Source organism: Phyllobates terribilis, unplaced genomic scaffold (assembly GCF_046119375.1).
Source record: "Phyllobates terribilis strain yellow unplaced genomic scaffold, ASM4611937v1 Scaffold_9__5_contigs__length_417890890, whole genome shotgun sequence".
Taxonomy (NCBI): Eukaryota; Metazoa; Chordata; class Amphibia; order Anura; family Dendrobatidae; genus Phyllobates; species Phyllobates terribilis.
The window spans coordinates 249,827,227-249,846,389 of NW_027362769.1; the positions used below are offsets into that span (position 1 = coordinate 249,827,227).

Below are 19,163 nucleotides of genomic sequence, written 5' to 3' on the forward strand. Positions count from 1 at the left end.
CAGCATGATAGCTGTTGGATGAACAATCGTTCAGCTATTGTAACTGTTCCCTGATGCACTTTTTCCATCAATCACTAGAGTAGAAGAACTGTTAAAATAAAAAGCCAGGACATTGCTCTTATACTAAATTCATAAATTGTGCCCCTCTTCAATTGGTGGCGCTCTAGGCAACTGTCTATTCTGCATAACCCTTGTGCCAACCCCGGTGTGTGATCTTGGTAGGACTGTATTAACGTTAAACTCATCTTGTGAAAGAGTAAGACGCTACTAATAATCAGAAACTGATGAACAATGCTGTAGTAATATTAGTATTAGGCTTGAGGAAGAGTTTATTTAAGAAAATTACAAATATTTATAACTTGATTACAGTTACTCTGAGTATCAATGAGGAACATGACATTCTCCTGGCTAACATGAACATTTTTAGCTCATTACCACTATTAAAAAGTGGTATTTTATTCATGAAACTGTAAAAAAATGTTTTATAGGTTTTGCTATAGAGCACCTTGAAAAGTGATACAGTTTAAAGGTAATCTATCACCAGGATTTCACACCACAAACTGTTTATATGCACATGAAGCTCTTTCAAAGATGGGTCCAGCCTTACCTTTACATGGCCAGTCCATTCCTCCGTTAATGAGAAATCAGCGTTTGAATTGATATGCAAATGAGGCTGCGGAGCTATTTGTAGATCTGAAGCCTCTGTCACTCCAGCTCTATTCACCACCCAGTGCCACCTCCTCTTGCTTGACTGATGGCTCCTTTGCCTGAAGGCACACAGCTTAGAGGCTGTCAGTAAAGCAAGAGGAGGTGGCTGATTAAACACTGTTTGCTTTGAAAATACAACACACAGCCTAATAAGTGACACATCGCTGAGATCAGGGTCTTGTGCCATATATTATGCTACTCTCAGATTAAATAGGAAAACCTGCCGACAAATTCCCTTTAAATAATGACCTTATTTATTTTTATTTATTTTACTCACTTATACCTTATCTAATTATCTACACAGGCGGCTATTAATACTTAAGGTTCGTTTACATGACGCATTAAACTAATGCTGATCTGCAACTTTTTTGCTTATCAACAGTCAAAGGGGTTGTCCATCCAAATCGATAACTGTGTGTGACTGCTGACTTAGAAATCCTCTCAGCACACAGTGTGCACTGCGAGGATTCGCCGGTTGTTGACCCGGGACTATAGGGTAGGTGTATGCATTATACAAACTCTCGGCTAAGGCACGTCTAGTGGGCGTGGCCTCTCTCCACACACTTGTATAGAGCAAGGCTTCGGCCTCTAGTCAGCCACACCCCTTGGATATCTGCTTCACTAGACGTGGCGCAGCCTCGCTCCATACAAGTATATGGAGAGTGAGGCTGCGCCCACTGGTCGGTAGTATGTATAACACATACATACGCCCCGGTCTCGGGTCAGAAATCCCGCAGTGCAGAGTGACTGCAGACTTATTGATTTGGACCGGACAACCCCTTTAATATTCTTTTTAAACAGGCCGACTGCTCTTACCAATGTGCACTGAGTGATCTGTAATAGATCACACTGTGGGCAAAGTTTGCCGTTACTCTTGGTAGTGCAGGTCCTGTTCACACAAGAACAATGATTTTTTGCACAGCAAAAAAGTTTATTTCACCTGAAAAATTAGCATTTTGCTCATTCGTTGGGTGATTGACAGCCTGTTTAGACAGTAAGATAATTGGGGAAACATGTTTCATGGAATCCCTTTCACTATAAACTTGTAATGTAAATGGACCCTTAGCCGGTTCCCTTCTTAAGACATATATATTGTAGTGAGATCACTAGCTAGAGCCAAGAGCTCAGAATACCCTTAAGCGTTACAATACCATTAGACTAATGTCAGCCACACTTGCTTATATCGACAGGTTCAGCCAACACTATTTGTGTATAGGGACACTGACCAACTTCGGGGACAAGTCAATCGGACATATCCCATTTTGGACTACCTCTGGTGGAAACGCGTTGGTTTTGCTGACTGAGCCGTCCTGTCTATGTTTATGTTACTGAAATAAATTTGAAGATTTTAGTCCACTCATGGAGTGCTTGATATTCTTTGACTGTTAATATCTTACAATTGCGTTGAGATCGCAAGCTAGAGCCTACAGCTCAAACTACCCTTGAGCCCTACATAATCATTAGACGAATTTTGGCCCCACTTGCTGATATCAATGGATTTGACTCACACTATATGTGTATTATGGGGACCCTGACCAACTGATTGTCGGGGGGAGATGTCAATCGGGTGTATCCGATTTTGGACTGCCAATTGCTTTATTCTCCCGCAGATAAACCACAAGCAGAGATGTCTGTTGGTGGCTTTCTCATAGTGAACACAAGAGTCCTCGGCTGAGCGAGTGCTCCTGTCTATGGGAGAGACAGCCTACTTGGCTGTCAGTTGAATGATGGGACGAAGCGTCGTTTGGCCGACAGTCATCTATTGTGCATGGGGACCTTTAAAAAATCACTTATAGCCATTAAAGACAGAATGAATAAACATGGCAGATGATGCCCTTGTTGGCACTAAAGCCAAGGCACCAGTACTACGGCATCAATGTGCTTCCCAATTATAAGGAAGCTATAGAATATTCAAAGAAACCAGAGAAAAGTATATATTTTTTATTTTTAAATGGAATGCCTTTGAGGAAATGTATTTCTCTTTCATTGATGTACGTCTAAACTCTTTTCTATGTTGATGGCTTTTCATTCTCTAGTGCCGGCATTGTGTCCTCACAAAGGAGCAGCCTTACAATGAGCATGCTGCCAACTCGCCAGCACTTTATAAACAAGTTATTCATGGTGCTGAGAACACTTCTGTGTCATTATTTACAGTCGGTAATGTTAAATGTGTCTAGTTGACTTTATTAACCTACTTTTTCTGATCCTTTCATAGCTCTCAGCTTCCATCAGGATTCAAGATGAAAAATTGTTAAAAGTCTGGAGTTAAAGGGGTAAAAAAAAAAGAAATCTAGAATATCTGACAATATAGCCATTAAATGCTCATTTATTTACAGAAAAAAGCTAGCACTTATCTAACCATCATGACACGGCCTGTAAAAAATGTAACATTTGATATCTAAAATAAATGAGTGTTTAATTACAGACTCCACTTCCTAATATATTCTATTGAGATTGTGATATTCTGTTCCGCACTAGCAATTTGCAACCTTTTATATGAAATAACATTCAGCTCTGAAACCAACAATTTTGTCAATGGAAAGTTCTTAATGCCTTTCCATTTTGCCATTGCTCTTTCATTCTTTCTCTAATTAGTAAAATAGCAGTCTCAGTTCATTGATTCTATACTGTATTGTGGCAGAAGCTTGCCCAGGTCTGCAATCAGTAGCCTTGACATGGAGGGGAATATCCTATATGAAACTGCAATAATTAGCAAACTCAATTCTCCCATGTTAAAAAATAAAACTAGATTCTGTTCATCTGATGTTTGCTTTCGAAAATCCAGAACATAATCATTAACAGCAGCAGAGAGTATGACTTATTAAATCACATTAGTGTCCATCTCCTTGGAAGACAGATAATGAATTTAGTTTACCACTTGTATTGATTATTGATTCAATAACCCCCATCCCTGCCTTGAGGATAGATACCATTACAGAACAAAGATCATTCACCCATTTTCCCATGGGAACAGCTGAGCCACATTATGCCATTATGCAAAGACAGATTTACCTCTCCATCTGCTACAAGCCCAATGTAAGAATGATTTTATTTGGTCACGTGACGCAGGCTCGGTGTGACAGCTCGGTCAGCCTGCCATCAGCCAAATGGTCATATGGAGCAGTCTGTCACATACTGGCACGTGTCCTCCTTCTCCTGACCTCTACACTTTCAGTGGCACTTTGTAGCCTTCGGAACCACTTCCATCATTGCCACTACTAAACCATAAGCATCTCAATTATTGATTCGAGTGAGATTCGACAAAACATCAGATCGCGCTTGGACCAATGTTATTTTATTCAATTTTTTCCTCTGACCAAGTTTGTCCAAGGAAAATATCACAACATGCACGATTGGCATCCGATATCGGATCGCACTCCGTCATGCAAGTCAATGAGTTTGTGGAAACAATCGGACCTCACTCAGATAACATCCAATTTTCAAAGACTGACACAATGGAGAAGATGGAGAATTATTTTTTTCCATCTTCTCCTCATCTGAGAAAATCAGACCACACTTTGATGAAATCTAATTTGCAAGGACTGACACAATGGAGAAGATGGAGAATTATTTTTTTCCATCTTCTCCTCGTCTGGGAAAATCGGACCGCATTCGGATGACATCCAATTTTCAAGGACTGACACAATGGAGAAGAAGGAGACATTTTTTTTCCAATTTCTACTCATCTGAAAAAGTCACACTGCATTTGTTAGGAGGGCGGTTGCAGACAACTTTATTAAGATGGAACGCAACCGACCCTGGGGTCCGCGATGCAGCCTGGAGGACTGCTGCCGAACACTTTCCGGGTGGAAAGTAAAGTAACCAACTTAAATGTTAAACCCTTCCGTGTTTCAGCACACAGGAATGGGTATAGCGGTTCGCTCTATCTCCATTAACTGCACGGGAGAAGAGTGACCGTGATAGCACCAACTTAACTGAAGAACCACTCCGTGTTAATGCACACGGAGCGGGCTTCAGCGGTTCACACCATCTCCAAGAACCGCAGGGAGACGTGCGACCGGAGGGAAAGCAGTAGCCCTGTGTTCGATACAGGCCCTACGCTGTAGGAATTGGCGCTAAGATGCATGTGACTCAAGCCGACGGGTAAGTGCCCTCTGCCGGCGTGCTACTGGACAGAGGAGTGTTTCTCCACGTGGTCCAGCAGACTGCTCGGGGTGTAAGGCGACCCCCACTGACAGAGCCAGTCTGCAAGGCAAAGCTATCTGCCTACTTTCATTAGCCTGCCTCTATGGAGCTAACCTGCCTAGCAGAATCTACACGTGGAGCACAGACGTCCACACAACAGCATCATAAGCTCAAATGATCTGAACGCGTCGCCGTGTTTGTGGGCGGGCCTTTTAAAGACTAAGCCCTGTCCACCGACGCGCCAGTGGTGACGTTACCCGTGGACCAATGAGGCGGTGCCAGGTCACCGGGTCAGGTGGGTGCCAACCCACCAATCATGAACCGCCAGGTCACGCACATGCTCAGTGCGGCAAATCCTGGACTTAGATTCCACAAGCCCTGTCTCCCTCTGCAACCCAGGCTTAACATTGCTAGGCACAACTACCTGGGAGATAAACAGTGCTCGCGGACCAGCTAGGTGTTGAGGCTGACAGTGATGCTGAGCAGCATCAGCCCTGGCTGGACTGAAATGGGAGACCACAGAAGGTCTTGGACCCTTTTCAAATCCAGCACCAGACCGACGCCTAACAGCATTCAGATCACATCCAATTTTCAAGGACTGAGAAGATGGAGAATTTCTTTTTCCATCTTCTCCTCATCTGAGAAAATCGGACTGTAGTCCGATGACGTCCAATTTTCAAGGACTGACACAATGGAGAAGATTGAGGTTTTTTTTCCATCTTCTCCTCATCTGAGAAAATCCGACTAAATTATGATCACAATCTCATCAAACTCTGATTAGCATAATCGGAATGATTTTCTCGGATGAGTGAAAGTACAATCATGTGACCTTGGCCAAACTCTACTCATTCTGCTTTCGATAGAAAAAAACACAAGCACGATTTATATAAAAATCAAGTATAATCAATCACTGAAAATAAAATGAAATAAATATTTATTACATTTAATTTTTTATGCGTATATAGTTATGTATTAAACAGTTTTTCATTTGTTTTGTATATTTTTCTATTATAAAACAAACTATTTTAACCTAACAACCAATGGTTCAGAATTCTTTCTAGTTTATTTTCCTCAAAAAAGTCACACATTTTAGTTTTATTTCAGCACATGGAAACCTCGGTTCAGCATGAGATCATAATCCTGGAAGAAGGATTTTTTTGAAATGTGAACTAAAATTGGCTGCAGTGTTGAAAATCCTTTTAATTTTGCACTGGAAATATATTGTAGCTGGAAACTCTTACACAGTAGCAAGGATTTCAAATATTACTATATACTGTATATGGTTTTTTTTTTAGTGTGAACAGTATAATAGCAAAAGCTAATCTACTTCATGTATCAATTACACATTTTTGTAGGTTTCTAGATAAAGATATCTCAGGTCTTATAGTGATCAATATCTTGCTAGTTGCCATACTGGTACACAAAACCACAAATAAATCATAATTGATAAAACATGTAATAAAATCTGGTCCCCAAAAGTATAACATAAAGCCCCTAGACTCCAATGCAGTATCTGCAGCAGGGCTGTCCTCCCATCATGGACCATCTATAGAACTGCTACTTTCTTATGTGGCTGAGGAATTTGTATTTCCCCTAAGGCACCAGACTCTGGGTACAAATGCTAATTAGGCGTACTATGCCATATAGCCACACAAATGTAGGGCCTCATTTATAAAGTCTAATGAAGGCAAAAAAAATTGTTTTATCAAGCAACCAGGATTCTACTTTTATTTTCTCTTCTGCACTAGAAGCCTGAGCCTCTTGGGTTGCTCTGAACAACTTTTTTACTCAATGGGTGGAAAAGTAAAGTTTCGCATATTGGCTCAAATTTTTCAGTCTTGGTTAATTGGAGGTTGTTACACTTTGAATGATAATGATCATGAAACCTCTTTTAAGGTATCAGGAAATGTTATTAATAAATCAAAATCAGTATTAATCTGATCTGTCAATTTATAGTGTATAAGATATATATACATATATACATATGTGTGTGTGTGTGTGTGTGTGTGTGTGTGTGTGCGTGCGTGTGTGTGTGTTTTAGTGCAGCTCTCAATAGGTCACTGCATTTTATCTATCCTTCTGGTCTAGAATCAGCTGGACACACATATACACGTGTACAAAGTAATGTAGACCGGATGGATAGATTAAATGAAGCAACAGATGTAGATTGTGAGCCCCAATGGGGACAGTGCCGATCATGTCTGTAAAGTGCTGTGGAATTAATTGCGCAATATAAGTTAGTAAAATAAGTAAATTTATATATATACAGTTAATACGTTCAACAGCTAAATGTAGACCAGAAGGATAGATAAAATGAAGTCACAGATGGAGGGCCGCAGTAAGGTATATATATATATAGGATGCGTATATACAGTGGGTACGGAAAGTATTCAGACCCCTTTAAATTTTTCACTCTTTGTTTCATTGCAGCCATTTGGTAAATTCTAAAAAGTTAATTTTTTGTCTCATTAATGTACACTCTGCACCCCATCTTGATTGAAACAAACAGAAATATTGAAATTTTTTTGCATTTCTTTGGAGGGCCGCACAGCCCTCCATGTGCTCTCCAGAGGTAACCTGACTGCCATTAGGTACCGAGATGAGATCCTCAGACCCCTTGTGAGACCATATACTGGTGCGGTTGGCCATGGGTTCCTCCTAATGGAGGACAATGCCAGACCTCATGTGGCTGGAGTGTGTCAACAGTTCCTGCAAGATGAAGGCATTGAAGCTATGGACTGGCCCGCCCGTTCCCCAGACCTGAATCTGATTGAGCACATCTGGGACATCATGTCTCGGCTCCATCCACCAACGTCACGTTGCACCACAGACTGTCCAGGAGTTGGCGGTTGCTTTAGTCCAGGTCTGGGAGGAGATCCCACAGGAGACCATCCGCAACCTCATCAGGAGCATGCCCAGGCGTTGTAGGGAGGTCATACAGGCACGTGGAGGTCACACACAATACTGAGCCTCATTTTGACTTGTTTTAAAGACATTACATCAAAGTTGGATCAGCCTGTAGTGTGTTTTTCCACTTTAATTTTTAGGGTGACTCTAAATCCAGGCCTCCATTGGTTAATAAATTTGATTTCCATTGATGATTTTTGTGTGATTTTGTTGTCAGCACATTCAACTTTGTACAGAACAAAGTATTCAATGAGAATATTTCATTCATTCAGATCTAGGATGTGTTATTTGAGTGTTCCCTTTATTTTTTTGAGCAGTGTATATATATATATAATATATATATATATATATATATATATATATATATATACATATATATATATATATATATATATATATATACGTCCAACAGCTGAATGTAGACCGGAAGGATAGATAAAATGTAGTCACATACGGAGAGCTGCAGTAAAGTCAGCAGCATCTGACTCAGCTTTTTGGTGAAAAGGCAATTAAATTGAGATCGTTATGTCAATAAATGCTGCTCACTGTGGAAAATATATTTATGTGCAGATCAATACACTACACTAAATGTCCATTTCACTGATTTGGGCAATGTCACTTTTTTTCAAGATACCACCATAAACAAATAAGAAAAAGGCACTTCCAGAGTGTTATCCTGGATGCGGCAGTGCTGGGTGTATGACATGCCGCATATAGAAAGTTACCAGGTGCCATGCTTCCGAGTGCTTCTACGCTTTCAGTCACAGCCTGAACAGACACCAAATGTGCCCAGTTTGATAAACCTATATTTACATGGTGGGACTTATAATTCTGTGTAATGAATTAAAGTGGAATAACTTATCACAGACTAAGGTCTCCTGCACATAGCTGGATTATAGATCCATGTTGTATGTTCTATAACAACCATAGATTTCTATGGGCCATTCTTTACCACCACATCCTTTGAATTTGAGTTTTTTTTCATGAATTCAGAATAAAAAAAAATGTCCTATCTATTGTTTGAGGGATTTTTGGAAGTATTCTTTATAGGGAGCAAATAGTCACAGACACCATATGGCAGTCCACAGACTGCACGTGGCTTCATAATCCGGCACTATCGAAGCTTTGTGTATGCTGTACAAGCTTCCGCTTTCCCTATGATATTAAGTAGCTGTGTACAGATTAGACAATGTATACGTTACTCTGACCATATAGTCAAAGATGGCTTAAGGCCTCCATACAAATTAGATTATTGTCAGCCAACACTCCAATGCATGTGGGCGCCAGACAACTGATCGTAGGGGACTGCCAATCACATTGTTCTCCTGAAGATAAGTCACCAACAAAAAGGTCAATCGGTAGCTTTCTCATTGAGAACACAGGGAGCTTGACTGAGTGAGCAATGGACAAGATCACTGTTGGCCAAACAATCAGCCAAAGCATCGTTCCACCGATGGCCATCTAATCTGTATGACCGTCTTTACTATATGAGTAACTTCAAAGCTTCCCATAACATACCAAAGTTCAGCCAGGGCTGAGCACCATGGATGGAAATGCTCTTGAGATAACAAAGTCCTCAGTGTACTTTACAATGGCTCGATAGCTGCTGACAACGTTCATACATAACAGTAGTAACGGTATGAGAGGCCATTAGAATTCAAGAGATTGGAAATTAATTACTACAAATGTTTGCTATATGGCACGTAGACCATGTAAGCACATGAATTTTACTATGGGGGGGTGGGGAGGGGAAATCATAAGAGTGCTATAAATAATGCAAAATCAACAACCTGCTCTGCATAGATAATGGTAATATAAATCAGACACCCGACCCCAATCTATTACAGTTTGCGAGGGTCAAATTTCCATGACTAAGTATAGATTCGGATACACAATACAAGGTTTGTTCTTATGGAAAACACATACACATGTACAGATTTATAGCACTATCATTCAGCTTGTTCACCAAATTTCAACAAAACAAAAGCCTAAACGTTAGAAACTGTGAAGATCCACCAACAATTACAGTACCAACCTCTATATTAAAACAGCAAAATGTGTCAAAGACTGCACATTAGCCGACGAGGGTGCGGCTGTTTGATATATATTGTATGACCAGGGACTAAAAACAAGATATATACCAGTACAGACCTGTGGTTGGGAAAAATGGCCATAAAAGGGCATTTGGTAAAAGTTTTCCATAAACGTGGATCCAACAGTACTGGCCCAGCTGCAATATGCTCCGCTTATAGGGTGCTGATAAGGTATTAGCTCCATATGTCCAGATATTCTTTTCGACCACCAACCATAATCCTAATACTATAGCTAAAGGTGTAGACCGACATAGAAGTGATTCCTGTGACCCATCCTGGAGAATCTCTCTGCCAATACAGATCTACTTCTACAAGAACAATGTGATTCCAACAGCTCCTAGAAAGGACAGCCCCTTTCCATATGGCCAATTAGGACTTAATGATTTCTTGGAAGGAAGTCCTTACTCAGGACATATATCAGCCAGAAGAGAGAGGCAGAAAAACATGGATAACAGATATTACAATTAGATAGTCATCGTAGTAGCAACTAGTTCATGAGAATAAAATAATTATTGGATATTGACGAATATCTGATTGTGGAGAAATCTTTACAGTAAGTCTTAAACAGGATTATATATCTACTAGAGTTGGAGCAAATTGATACGCACGTCCAGTTCCATCAGCCATTCCAGTGGAAAAGGAGTACCGCCTCTTACTTGTCTTCTTTTGATTAGCCGGCCTGACACAATGTGATCATTGCAGAGTGACACAAATGTGACTTCATGCCAGGCTGGCTAATCAAACAAGAGCCACGGATGCCACAGGGTAAGAGGCCAATGAAATGAGACATGCAATAAATTCATACCAACTCCAATATCTACTGCACCTACTAACTCTACAATACTAACCAGGACGATACTTTCTCCAGTGAGCACATGTTCCCCTTTATTAATGCTCAGTCAATTTGTCCAGGATGACCGGAGAATGCTTCCTATACTTTTAATTCAAGAATGAAGCCCACACCCCTCCGCCATTCCCCTTTAACAGCATCAACTTAATTGCAAACAATTGAACTCACAAATATAATACAATTCACATAATGCCCCGGGGACTCTCCGTTTTATCAAGTAAGTTTGATCTTTGAAATAGGCCAGAAAGCCTAAATTATGAAAGCACAAAAAGCAGTTGCAATCATGTGAAAACGCTGCCTTTGAAACTTATAAATCTAGGTCAACTCGTCTTGCCCAGAGTATGTAGGATCGACACAAAGCTTTATCACTTATAAGTGGAAAATTAACATTACAGCAAATAACAAGATGAAAAATTGAAAAAAGACTGGTTAAAACATCGAAAGACAATTTCCCTATTAGCTGGATCCTTCTCGCCGTACGAGCCTACGAATGTTAAGCAATGTGGAAATATCAGGAGCATGTGTATAGTGGAAAGGTGTTAATAACTGCACGAAATGTGGACGGTTTTACTCTGCTGAAATGAACAGTCTTTAGCATTAAGGCCTAATCAGTGTCAAAAATACCGGCATGTTGGCAAACATGCGGAGAAATTCCTAGAACTCTCCGTAACTAACGTTTCATGCTTTATAAAACGATGGTTCTTAGGATGAAAAATAGAGATGGGTTTATAAATGTTACCTCCTAACCAATGCACCAAGCAAATGTAATCCCAAAGATGGGATCGATGAATCGTGTAGTCCCAGGTGAGTCTTAAAATATCTAATGTTCAAAAACACCAGATAATACGGTTCCTTGATGTTCTCAGTGCACCTTATCTTATCACCCCCTAAAGTACCAACTCTACTGACATTTCCTGTTCTAGTTCTCTAAATGAATGAATAAAGCTTTAGGCATCCACATGAGGTCTATTATCTTATCCAAGGAAAGATGATGGTACAAATGGTCAAATTAGATATCACATCATTTATATCCATAAGTAAATATGTCTGCCAACCTTTACAAACAGGTGAATGTATATTCCAACAGTGGTCATGTCAGGTCAACCCTTGTCACACAATCTATGAACCATGATGCACATTTGTGGATTCATTACATATACTCATCTAAATGCAAACTACTGGTACATACATGTCACCGTCTCTACTGCATGTGGCCTTCATTCTCCCCTGCACAGCCGCCTAACCAAAATCCTTCCACAAAAGAAAGGAAATATAAAGAATGTATGTGTCACCAGTATGACAGACGACAGGGGCCAGGCTGCGGCATTGCCTAATGTCAAGGAATTCCTCCAATAGTCTTCTGATATCAAATACAGTACATTATGCAAACTGGTGAAACAGAGTGGCACATCAATGAGCAGACGTTTACACAGGACTGCAGGAAGCTCCTTACATCACCACCATGCACAAGAGTAACAAACTTACCACTGCTCAACACTTATGCAGATATCTCATAGACGATAGATAGATAGATACTGTAGATTTATAGATGATAAATAGATAGATATGTGAGAGATAGATAGATAGATATGTGAGATAGATAGATAGATGGAAATAGAATGATAGATAGATAGATATATGGATAGATAGATAAATAGATAGTAGATAGATACACGGATAGACATATTATTGGTGCAACGGCACAGGGGCCCACGAAATATGGGGGCCCATTCCACTTCCAAAGCGGTTGGAATTGTGCATTATAATGAGTTATTGGGCCCATATACTGTTCTTGCACAGGGGCCCCTCTTCTGTCTGTGTCTGCCACTGGATAGATAGATGGATATATAGCTATTGAAAGACAGATATATATAGATAGATAATAGATAGATAGATAGCTAGATAGACATTGAACAATAGATAGATAGGTAGATAGATATATGGATAGATAGATAGATAAATAGATACTAGATAGATAGATAGATAGATAGATAATAGATAGATAGATATAGATAGATAGATAGATAGATACTATATAGATAGATAGATATAGATAGATAGATAGATAGATATAGATAGATGATTGATAGATAGATAGATAGATAGATAGATAGATATTGAAAGATAGATAGAAAGATAGATATGTGGATACATAGATAGATAATAGATATATGGATAGATAGATAAATAGATATATATTGAAAGATAGATAGATAAGTAGTTAGATATATGGATAGATAGATAGATAGATAGATAGATGGATAGATATAGTGATAGATAAATAGATAGATAGATAATAGATAGATATATGGATAATAAATCGATCGATAGATAGATAGATAGATAGAAATATGGATAGATATATAGATAGATAGATAGATAATAGATAGATATATGGATAATAAATTGATCGATAGATAGATAGAAATATGAATAGATAGATAGATAGATAGAAAGAAATAAAGAAAGAAAGATAGATAGATAAATAGATATATGGATAGATAAATAGATAATAGATAGATAGATATATGGATAGATAGATAGATAGATAGATAATTTTAGATGGAATATATGTTTAGTCTTTTACTAATTTTTTCCTTAAAGCTAAACATCAGTAATCAGACTTTAGTACAAATATGACACCAAATGCAGCACATCCCAGAAATCTGCAGGTGTGTTTCATCTAAAGCTTTTCGGCTACCTTGAGTTATAAAACAGATGTTTCGGGGACCCCTGTAGTTTCTCATTAACTCTGGCAGGAGTTCCAAGAGACCCAAATTAATATTCAAAGAATTCTCACTTAGTGCTAATTACAAGTAATATTTAATTAAGAGCAGTGAGGTTCTGTCTCCTTCCTTGCTATTAGGTTGCTATACCGTGAGTGTGTACGTTGCAGTGAAGGCCGTTCCCCAGTGTTCCTCTGATTGTAATACTTTAGTCATTTAGTCATTTCTTAAGCTGCTGTGAAGGTTGTAAGCCCTTTTAAAGTAACTTGCTGGCAACAGAGAGAAGAAAAAAAAAAAACAAAACAAAAAAAAAAAACCCAAGGATGGCAGACAGTCAGCATTTGCTAAATGTTTTGGACAGAAATTTAATGAAAACCACATTTCAACTCCGAAATATGCATTACGTGGCAGTGTATTAAATATAGTTTATTGCCTTTTCTGCCGTGAACCCGAACGAACCAGAAAAGCTATGCTTTACAGGGACTTCTCCAATGCTCAGAATGGTAATTTTAAAACCAGAAACTGCAATGAATAAAAACATATTTCATTCCGCCGCCGCCTGTTCTCAGCAAACACAAAACTTTCCCCCCCAAAAAAAATCCCAATCACAAAGCATAATAATAGGATCTGTGAGCCCCGGTGTTATTTGGAGCCCCTTAGATGTATTAAGGAGCTGATGTTGGTGACACGACGCCTTGCTTTGCGGGCTCGGTTGGATCACACTGCTCCCCTCTACGCGCGCCTGGACCCAGTTTACCTCTAGCTGACAAATTGCCTTTGTATTAGATTTGTTTTCCTGTGTTCCATTGCTCCTGCCAACAGCATTGCATATGCAAAGGACGCCTCTCCTACAGTAGTTAAATGAGCCAAGCAGTGTCTTTTTCCTCAGGGCATGGAAACAAAGAAGAGAAAAATGCAAAATTACTCTGTAAACCTGCTGGTTAGAAAAGCAACTCAAATAGATGGATCAAGCAAAGCAGAAAAAAGCCGCTGCTGCATTCTCTACATCTTCGTCCTGAATGCTAGAATACATCTAAGACACTGGCAGCCTTCCTTGCTAGCTCGGCTGAGGATGCAGCCTACTAGGAGATGCACTTCCAGTATGTGCTATGCCATTGTTATCGAGAAAGGAAGGAAATATACCTGCTGCACCATCCTGCTCCCTTTCTTCTCCATAAACTTAGCAGCTGTTTGAGTCCCAGGCCCTGCAGCATCTGCCCAAAAGCAGGCATCAATTATGGATGAAGGCGTGCATTTTCTGTCTAATGTGTGTATAAGTGTAGATGGCAGGGGTGTCGAAGGAGGGGGAGCTAAAATTCAAGCCTTACTGACCTCCCACTCAACATCTGACTGCTCCTAAAACCTAATCCAGATGGGACTCTTAGCTCGCTGCAGCTCACTCCATCAATCACACAAGGCACGCCTCCGTCTATCCTCGCCAGACCCTATAGCACACTGCTGAGACAATCATCACATAGAAAGAGAACAAAGTCAATAGGATTTTTTTTTTTTTTTTGGAACCTTATAGTGAACAGCGTTAAGAGAAGAATTAAGAAAAAAAATATATTGTGCATGGATACGGATGAGGAGGACCATACAAAATATGTCTTTATAATATATCATTACTTGCCCACAAGGTGACCAAAAAAGCCATTTACATAAGAGCCCATAAAGGAAGGTCACCGCGGTAAACAAGTGTTAGGAGGGAAAGCAATAAATATGCAAATTGGAAAGAATGTGCGAAATATGCAAAGGAGAGATTGGAGCAAAGTTGTTTCCTTTCAAATTAGCCTTTCTTCCTAGGGAAAAGTAACAGGACGAATGTCTGTGTTCGGAGGTAGAACAACAAATTGCCGAACATCTACATGTCATTAAACAAGTCACACAAGGCCAGTTTTGGCCATGGCAAGCTGAGACGGATACAAGCACAATCGAAGAAATCCGAACACATTGTGTCAAGTTATCCTGAAATATAATCTTAGATATAATCACCGGTATACAGGATGCAAACCATCAAGATTTATCTAAAGGCAATCCAGAACCGCGGCATCTGCATGCGTAAGGCACAGCCGAATGTTGCCAGCTATGGGCCGGAGAAGCTCCCTGGCTTAGCACAGCTTAGTGGATCCCTGAAAATGAATATATTAGTATAACGATGGCATGGTGCGGAGGCTTTTTACATATTTTTAAGAAAGATTTATTCATCTCTTACAATATCATTTAGTTTCCTTTTTCACTTCTAGGCATATGAAAATAAAGAACAAATATATATATATATATAGAGTAAATAATGTGGCAGTGTGGAGCAGTACTGTGCTGGGGTCCTCTTCCTTGGGCAATAGCAAGATCACTTGTTATTTTTAGATAGAAATGACAAAGAATATATAGTTGGACCGGGGGCGGACATATCATTAAGAATATATAGTTTGACCGGGGGCAGACATATCACTGGTGCAACCTGTGTGACCACAGAGGGACCCGAGAGGTAAGGGGCTCACTTCTACCTCCAAAGTAGGTGCAATTTTGCATTTTTAGGAGCTTTTGGGCTGGAAAGGGCCCATATACTGTTCTTGCACAGGCGCCCTTTTTTGTCAGTGAGTTGGATTACGGATTCCCTTCGGCTCTGATATCCTATTAGAGCAAGGAACGTATATAATGTACCGTTACACTATATTATACACCATGTTCAGTAGGTACATTCTGGTAAAGTTTACCGCTAAGATAAAAGACAAAATGGAATATTTATATGCGCTGACATGTAAAACATTAACCATTGCATCATAAATATAAATATTAAGGATAATAATAGATATTTAAAATGACACTGATATTAAAGGGAATCTGTCAGGAGGTTTTTACTGTGTAATCTGAGGGCAGCAGGAGATAGAGGTTGACACACAGATTTCAGAGATGTGTCACTTACTAGACTGTGTGCTGTTGTTTCTATACAATTCTTGTTTTATCCCCAGGAGATCATCACTGCCTGGACTACAGCTCCTGTGAGCTCTGGTCTGACCACACCCCCTCCTGTGTTAAGCAGCTCACTGTCACTATACAATGTACACAGAGAGTCCAGTGTCAGCGGGGTTAGCTTTCTAAGAGTTGTGCTTCATCCAAAAACTCTGATTGTATCATAACTGCTTCACCCAGTAAACTAAGTGATACATTGCTGGAATCATGGTCTCTTTTCCTACATTACGCTGCTCTCAGATGAGATAGCAAAAAATCCCACTGTAATGTTTATATTTTTAGAAGATACCAATAGCTAATTTTTAGCAACTGCTGGTGAAAGTTGTGTTAGAGGTAGTGGTAATAACACAATAAAGGACTAAACATTTCCAGAGCCCACAGCTGTAGAATTCATTACAGGACAACTATGATACATGATGCCATGACAAGTACACAGTTGGAGATACTGTCAAGTTGTTGAAAGAAAATTCTATCATCTGTCATTAGGTTTATGCTTTCTCTTATGAGGGCAGCAAATAATAGGGACAGAGACTGTGATTCCCGTGATGAGTCACTTTCTGGGCTCCTTGCTGTAGTTTTAATAATACCATATTTTTTGTGTTGCAGCCCTGCTAGTATTCTCACTGATGGGCTCTCTTTAACTGTGTACCCACCATTGCCACTGATTGATTGTCTTTTGCCTACACTGTGCATAAGAAGAAAGCTGCTAATGATGAGGATGGGGATGGCTGTAGCTCATGGTAAAAATAGAGCACACCATAGTAGGTGCTCATCATTAAAAGGACTAGCAGACATGCAGCAAATAAAACTGTGTTTTATCAAGACTACAGTACTAATCTCAGTAAATGAACCACAACTAGAATCAGGGTTTCTGAACCTAATTTACAAAGCTCTCAGATGATGCAACATAAGTTCAACGTTTTTGATGCTTGAAATTGAACAGTATGGGTCTGCTGCAAATATTTACTCTGCAAATATTTACTCTGTGGACAAAATGTTCACCCCAAGAAAAGTCTCTCTGTCCTTGAATAGCAATGTAAGACATGCTGCTACATATCTAATTCTTTACATTACTTTCTATGTAAAACGAGAAATCTAGGTGGAGTAAAGTGTAAATGATACAGAATAAGTTAGTATTATACTGTATGTCAGGTTCTCTATGCATATGAAGTGCAATAACATGTTTGCTCTGCAGAGGAGCAACTTTAAGCTCCTGAGCCCCATAGAGACTTTGTTACCTACAACATGTGCCATAAATTGTTACACACCTGTCCTGAGTCCGAGCTATGTTCCCTTCATCCCGGTCTGCTAAACTGTTCTAAGACACACTCCTGGGTCTTGGTATTAAGATTCTTAGTTTGTCTGATCAACACGACCTGCTCAGTATCTGTTCTAGGACCTCTGCTACTTATCTGCAGTCTCTAGATCCTGTGCTACCTGTCAGCGGTCTCTAGGACCTCAGCTACCTGTCTGCATTCTCTAGGACCTCTGCTACCTGTATGCGTTCTCTAGGACCTCTGCTACCTGTCTGCGGTCTCTAGGACCCCTGCTTCCTGTCTGCGGTCTCTAGGACCTCTGCTACCTGTCTGCAATCTCTAGGACCTCTGCTACCTGTATGCAGTCTCTAGAACCTCGGCTACCTGATTGTGGTCTTTAGGATCTCTGCTACCTGTCTGCAATCTCTAGGACCTCTGCTACCAGTTTTTGGTCTCTAGGACCTCTGCTACCTGTCTGCAGTCTCTAGGACCTCTGCTACCTGTCTGTAGACTCTAGGACCTCTTCTACCTGTCTGCAGTTTCTAGGACCTCTGCTACTTGGCTGCGGTCTCTAGGAACTCTGCTACCTGTCTATGGTTTCTAGGATCTCTGCTACCTGTCTGCAGTCTCTAGGACCTCTGCAACCTGCCTGCGGTCTCTAGCACCTCGGCTACCAGTCTATGGTCTCTAGGATCTCTGCTACCTGTCTGCAGTATCTAGGACCTCTGTTACCTGTCTGTGGTCTCTAGGACCTCTGCTACCTGTCTGTGGTCTCTAGGACCTCTGCTACCTGTCTGCAATCTCAACGACCTCTGCTACCTGTATGCGGTCTCTAGAACCTCGGCTACCTGTTTGTGGTTTTTAGGATCTCTGCTACCTGTCTGCAATCTCTAGGACCTCTGCTACCGTTTTTTGGTCTCTAGGACCTATGCTACCTGTCTGAAATCTCTAGGACCTCTGTTACCTGTCTGCAATCTCTAGGACCTCTTCTACCTGTCTGCGGTCTCAAGGAACTCTGCTATCCGTCTATGGTTTCTAGGATCTCTACTACCTGTCTGCAGTATCTAGGAACTCTGTTACCTGTCTGCGGTCTCTAGGACGTGTGCTAGCTGTATGCAATCTCTAGAACCTCTGCTACCTGTTTGTGGTCTTTAGGACCTCTGCTACTTGTCTGCAGGCTCTAGGACCTTTGCTACCTGTCTGCAGTCTCTAGGACCGCCGCTACCTGTGTGTGGTCGTTAGGAGCTTTGCTATCTATCTGTGGTCTCTAGGACCTCTGCTACCTGTTTGCAATCTCTAGGACCTCTGCTACCTGTCTGCAGTCTCTAGGACCTCGGCTACCTGTTTGTGGTCTCTAGAACCTCTACTACCTGCTACCTGTCTGCAGTCTCTAGAACCTCTACTACCTGCTACCTGTCTGCAGTCTCTAGGACCTCGGCTACCTGTTTGTGGTCTCTAGAACCTCTACTACGTGCTACCTGTCTGCAATCTTTAGGACCTCTGCTAC

General features: G+C 40.5%; 1 protein-coding gene across 11 annotated transcripts in view; it reads right to left on the reverse strand.

Annotated features, from left to right (window-relative positions):
• The window catches only part of RBFOX1 (RNA binding fox-1 homolog 1), an 889,443-nt gene that overhangs the window by 356,715 nt on the left and 513,565 nt on the right, over positions 1–19,163 (reverse strand). Inside the window, exon 1 of one of the 11 annotated variants that reach the window (XM_073647786.1) lies at positions 14,574–14,792. The exons of the other annotated variants lie outside the window; for them this stretch is intronic. Coding sequence (XP_073503887.1) covers positions 14,574–14,606 — 33 coding nt within the window. The 5' untranslated portion in view covers positions 14,607–14,792. Of the gene's footprint in view, positions 1–14,573; positions 14,793–19,163 lie in introns of those variants that run through there. 11 annotated transcript variants of the gene reach the window in all.